The sequence below is a fragment of the Oncorhynchus gorbuscha genome, linkage group LG17, assembly GCF_021184085.1.
Source record: "Oncorhynchus gorbuscha isolate QuinsamMale2020 ecotype Even-year linkage group LG17, OgorEven_v1.0, whole genome shotgun sequence".
In the NCBI taxonomy this organism is placed as follows: Eukaryota; Metazoa; Chordata; class Actinopteri; order Salmoniformes; family Salmonidae; genus Oncorhynchus; species Oncorhynchus gorbuscha.
The window spans coordinates 37955618-37961076 of NC_060189.1; the positions used below are offsets into that span (position 1 = coordinate 37955618).

Here is a 5459-nt window from a genome sequence, read left to right on the forward strand (position 1 = left end):
ACGTCTTCTCAAAACACATCAGGTGATTGATAATGTTGGCAGGTTGTCGCTCTTAAGTGCTGCTTGTGTTGACAATGGCTTATTTGGCCCCGTTTCCGCCGTGCTTTTCAGATGAATTCATTGATGATTGACGACGGCGAGATGAAAAGTAGGGAAACGAACGCAACAAAGTAAACTTATTCATCATTCACCCTCTTCACCAACATGACAGTAAAATAATGAAAACAGAGTCGTCAAGCCTACAGGGAGGGATGTCATCATGGAGTCGAGGTAGAGGACAAAGAAGCATCAACTAAGGACATAGATGGTCTGACGGAATCCTCCCCCATTACCAGCTCCTATCTGTCTGTTTGATATTCAGAGGTATGCAGGGAGGAGATCTATGGGGTCTGACTAGCTAAAGTCTGAAGGGCATATCTCCTCCTTCCCATATCAAAGAGGTACTGTCTGTGTGCATCCCAAATGGCGCCCTATAATATAGGGCCCTGGTCAAAAGTAGTGCTATATAGGGAATATAGGGTGCTATTTGGGATGCAGGCTCTTCTCTATCTGGTGAGGATGCTCCAGGGGTCGCCCAGTTAGCGGTATCACGTGTCGCCTCCTAGCTGCTCTCACTCATAAGCCTGGCGCTACTTGTTAGCGTTCTGGCCCTTTCTCCTTCGTTAAGAGTGAGGCAGCAGGCTGACTGAAGCTGAGTGGTGGGGGACGTGTTTGTGTGCATGCATGTAAGAGAGAGAGTTTATGGTTAAGGTAGACACCAGTCACATCACAGGTGGGCTGGAACTGGCAGTCTTCCCATTGCAAATTATTTTTCCTGTGTTTGTAAGGCATGGTTAGTGGTTAGGGTGGCTAGGCTAGAGAGAAATCACAAATGAAAATTCTACCTGCAGCCTGCAGGTCCCTTCTGGCAGGGAATGATGAGGGAATTTACAAACCAAGGAGGTAGACATTGGAGGAATCAGCTGATGAATGAACTGTGGAAACCTGTAACACTAGTTCCATCTAGTGGTTGAACTGATAACTGCAGGTCTTAACACGGCACTCCAAGTAGATACGGGTCAGATGGATAACACACTTGTTATCATCTAGAATATAATAACTATGAAAATCTAGGTAAAAACTATTATGAAGTATGAAGAATCAACGTGATGTGTCTTCATTAACAGAGTGTAGGTCTAGTTTAAGAATTGACGTTGATTCAAATTGAACAAAACTACTTCCTTCCTTATTCTTCAATTCCTCATTTGTGTATATTCTGAGAGCCTTCCTGTATTTTATGTTGCATTTAACTTAGACTTCCAGTTAAAACAATTTTAGACCACTCAGAGTGAACTCAGATCATTAGCCTTAATGCTAGTTTATCCAGTCCCCAGGGACCCCACCATCATATCTGCTGCCCTCCTGTCTTCTCTACACTACACAACATGTTATGATTTTTAATGAATGCTGTGCCTGTGACAAAGGTATATTTTTAGGTCTGGTTAATGTCTGCTCTCCTCCTCTCTTTCTCTCTCTCTCTCTTCTCTCTCACAACATGTTATGATTTCTCTGAATGCTGTGCCTCTCTATATTTTTAGGTCTGGTTAATGTCTCTCTCTCTCTCTCTCTCTCTCTCTCTCTCTCTCTCTCTCTCTCTCTCTCTCTCTGTGTGTGTGTGTGTGTGTGTGTGTGTGTGTGTGTGTGTGTGTGTGTGTGTGTGTGTGTGTGTGTGTGTGTGTGTGTGTGTGTGTGTGTGTGTGTGTGTGTGTGTGTGTGTGTGTGTGTGTGTGTGTGTGTGTGTGTGTGTGTGTGTGTGTGTGTGTGTGTGTCTTTCCTACATCAGTCTCCCCAGGAGACTCATTTGGATGGATATGTTACAATTTGATGCATTCCTTTCTTTTCTTTTCTCGTTCTCTTTTTCTATCCCTAATTTATTCCAGTGGAATCTGAATCCATTATTCTGTTTCTTTTTTGGGAAAGGCGTAGTGTTTTTTTTAACCCTCCCGTTGTCCTGGTACTGTGTCTAGTCCCCGTGTCCTCCGGGTCACCCTGTCCCGTCCTGGCTAAAGGCCCAATGTGCGCAAGTGTGACAGTAGGCGTGTGAACAGCCTTTGCAGATGTATTTCTTACACCTGCAGCACACCGTGTGTGTCACACCGTGTGAGTCCTTCTTGGGTGGGCAGAGCTGACACCTCTTCCTCTTACTTGCCCCGGTGGCCGGGGCAACGAGCGGGGCAGCGGCCGTGCCCTGGCGCTGTTGCTCAGGAGGCGCCGCCGTAGCACTCTGTAGAACTTTGACAAGCGATGAGGCCGCTTCGGTGCGGGGCAGATGATGCCTTCTTTGGATCAGCGGCTTCACGAGTGCCTTTCCCAGCTGCTCGAGGAACACCCTTCGCTTGTTCCGCTTGCCAGGCATCCAGTCAGGCTTGACCTCTCGCCATATGACAAAGGCGTTGTAGGAGGACACGTCGAGGATGTTGTGGAAGACGACCAGGGGCCAGCAGGCAGTCATCCGTCTGCAGCTGTAGGTGCCCACCACCTTGTCTAGGTTGTCCACGCCGCCCTTGTTGCAGTTGTAGTCGAGGATGAGGGCCGGCTCCTTGTCGCGGCGATCGCTGATGTGGCCCTCTGTGTGCAGCATGCTCAAGAGTAGCACGTTCTTGTTTCTCTTTGCCAGGTAGGACACCAGAGTGGCGGTGGGCGTGAAGGCGAACCTGGAGGACAGGACCTGTCTGCCCCTGGACTCGAGCAGCGCGGGCGGGAGCTCGGCCTTGTTCTTTCTCACCGTGCCCACCATGGTGAGGTTCCTCTCAAGGAGCCGCTGGCCCAGGTCGTAGGAGGTGAAGAAGTTGTCGCAGGTGACGTTGCGACCGCTCAGGCCCGTTGTCAGATCGAGGACGACGCGCATCCCCTGGTTCTTCTCGGGGCCTGCGCCGGCCGCCTTGCCGGTGTACACTTGCATCTTCCAAGCGTAGCTGGACTTGGCGTCGCAGGCCACCCACGACTTGATGCCGTATTTGGCCGGCTTGCTGGGGATGTACTGACGGAAGGGACAGCGGCCTTGTTGGAAAGGGGACAAGACATTTGTGTGGTTACTGTGTGCAACCGGGGTAGACAAGGGCCACCTTTTGTGTTACACACGCTCTGTGTAGACATGTAAGCACATGCGCACGTGCGCACGCACACGCACAAGCGCAAGCACAGTACCTCTGAACGGGACCAGTTGCTCGTCCACCGTCACGTCGGGCCCCGGGTTGTAGAGGGCCGGCAGCCGCGCCTCCCACAGGTCCCAGACCTCCCGTATGGCTGCGAGTTTGTCCGTGGCGAGTCTGGCGGCTCTCGACTGGCGGTCGTCGAATCGCAGCAGCCTCGAGTACCTGTGAAAGACCTTGAGCGACATGGTGGCTCGGAACACGGTCCTGCCGCTCTCGGCGTCCCACAGGCTTGCCGCGGCCTCGCCCCGGGACCTGTAGACGCCCGCTAGGATCAGCAGCCCTAGGTAGGCGCACAGGTCCTTGGCGTCCATGGGTCGCCAGCCGTCGCCGTATTTTCTGGCCCCGTGCAGGTTCGTCATTTCCACAATTATCCTTTCTATCGCCGGTGTGACAAACAGGTGGAAGGCCGTGGGGCCCGGAGTCTGGTCCGGCCCGGCGTGGCAGATCGCCAGGGGCCCGCGGTGGCGACCATAGGCCACGGGGGACCACTCGATTTTGCCGTTTTTCGACAGCAACGGAGGCTCCCGTCGGTCCGGGGCCGAGGAGATCTCTTGCTCGCCGCGGTCCTCGTGCTCGTCCTCGTGCTCGTCCTCGGGCGCCTCTTCCTCGGGCTGCTCTTCCCCAGAAGAGGGAGGAGAGGCATCGTCGACCTCGCGGCTCTCGGGGTTGTATTCCTCGCCGTCTTCCTCTTCCGAAACCTCTTCGTCCTCCTCCTCCTGGCAATCCGAGTAGTCTTCTTGGTCCACGCTGGACAAGATCTGTTCTAGAACCTGCGCGGCCGTAAAACGCGCGGCCATGGCCGATCGGTGGAGCCTAGCGGGTCCGCTGAGCTGCGGGCAAGAGCGCACTTGGCACGGGTGGGGAGCCGGTCACTTTGTGTGTGTGAGGGTGTTGCCGCTGACAATATTAGTATCCTCTCTACGTAGGGCCGGCCGGCCGGCCGGACTGGGAAGACCTAGCAACAACACCCTTCGGCTTAGTACTGAAACATCCATCGGTTGGCCAGGTAATCCAACCTCACATCATAGTTGTGTCTCACATCTTCTAGGCTATCACGTTTCCTATATAAGCTAGTGGTGGTGGTGGTGGTGGTGGTGGTGGTGGTGGTGGTGGTGGTGGTGGTGGTGGTGGTGGTGGTGGTGGTGTAGACACTCTTTCAACGGTAGCTTCTGCAATGGCATCGAACTCAGGCTTCAATGGCAAACCCACACAGGAGCCTTCACTGGTATGCCAAGGTAGCAATCGCTTCCTGATGTTAACTGACGAAAGCAGCCCCTGGCTTCGGGCTGAGACGAGGGATACGGCCGATATGACCGATGCAGCTGATGATATGTTCAACCGTATTGTAACGGTTTTGACTTGAGGTTATTATTTATAGGGGTGCCAGGTAGGTTGTGCCTACCAGAGAAAACATTAGTTTCTCCTTTTAGTTTGGGTGGGAATGAGTCCCATCTGGTCCGTCAAGTCTACACCAATACAAAGGACGTATGTAAAAGTCAGGATGGAAATAAACTTTTCATAAACCCTTAAAACATTGAAAAGAACTTCAAAAACAATTATATTCTGTTGCGTGGGTTGTATTAGCAACAACAATGATTACACACATATATAATAATATCACAATGAGTTCTGGTTCCTCCAGAAATGTCCTGTACCTCGGGCCTAAAAAGAGTCCTGCCCGGTAAAGGAGTTCAGTGAACTCAAGTGACTTTTGTCACGCGATGTTTGTCCGTTCGTTCCGTGTAGCGTAAACCCAGTATTAAACATACAATCAATATAACAATTACTTTACCACAGAACCTTAAAGCGGATCAACTCTTAATTAAGTCCTCAACTACCACTAACTACACAAATCACAGTATACATCACATCCAAACAAATGAAATACCGTATACAAAAAGGTGGTAGTCAGTCGGTCAGTCAGACAATCCAATCCGCCAATAGATCTCCAGCGGAGAAAGGCCACGAAGAACGGAGAGGTGTAGTCCAGGGACGCAAAGAGTGGATCCGATCCTGGGTAAACTCTCTTAGGCTACAAAACACATGTTTAACGGCAACAAAACAAACGGAATAGAGAAGCATCGGAACTGAGGGTTGAACACATCCTCATGCACGTCTCCATCACAACCCCACTTTCGTGCAGCTGATGCTGGCTATTTAATTGGGAATTAAAGGGAAAGCGCCCTATTGGAAGGAGCTGCACTGAGACGGTTCAGAAAAATTCAGGGCCGTCACACACCCCCTCCCCTGGAAAAAGCCGACCAT

At 51.5% G+C, this 5459-nt stretch overlaps 1 protein-coding gene across 1 annotated transcript; it reads right to left on the bottom strand.

The window, feature by feature from the left end:
• Positions 1 to 2023: 2023 nt before the first annotated feature.
• On the bottom strand, positions 2024 to 3991 carry LOC124001416 (piggyBac transposable element-derived protein 4-like). Its single transcript, XM_046308153.1, has 2 exons — positions 3187 to 3991; positions 2024 to 3039 (listed from the first exon to the last, which is right to left on the bottom strand). Exons 1-2 carry the CDS (start codon positions 3989 to 3991, stop codon positions 2024 to 2026), a joined length of 1821 nt encoding a protein of 606 aa, XP_046164109.1.
• Positions 3992 to 5459: the final 1468 nt, after the last annotated feature.

Coding starts and splice junctions, on each gene's coding strand:
- LOC124001416 (XM_046308153.1), bottom strand. CDS start 3,991: ATGGCCGCGCGTTTTACGGCCGCGCAGGTTCTAGAACAGATCTTGTCC. Junction 3,040..3,186: donor GCAACTGGTCCCGTTCAGAG/GTACTGTGCTTG, acceptor CTTTCCAACAAG/GCCGCTGTCCCTTCCGTCAG.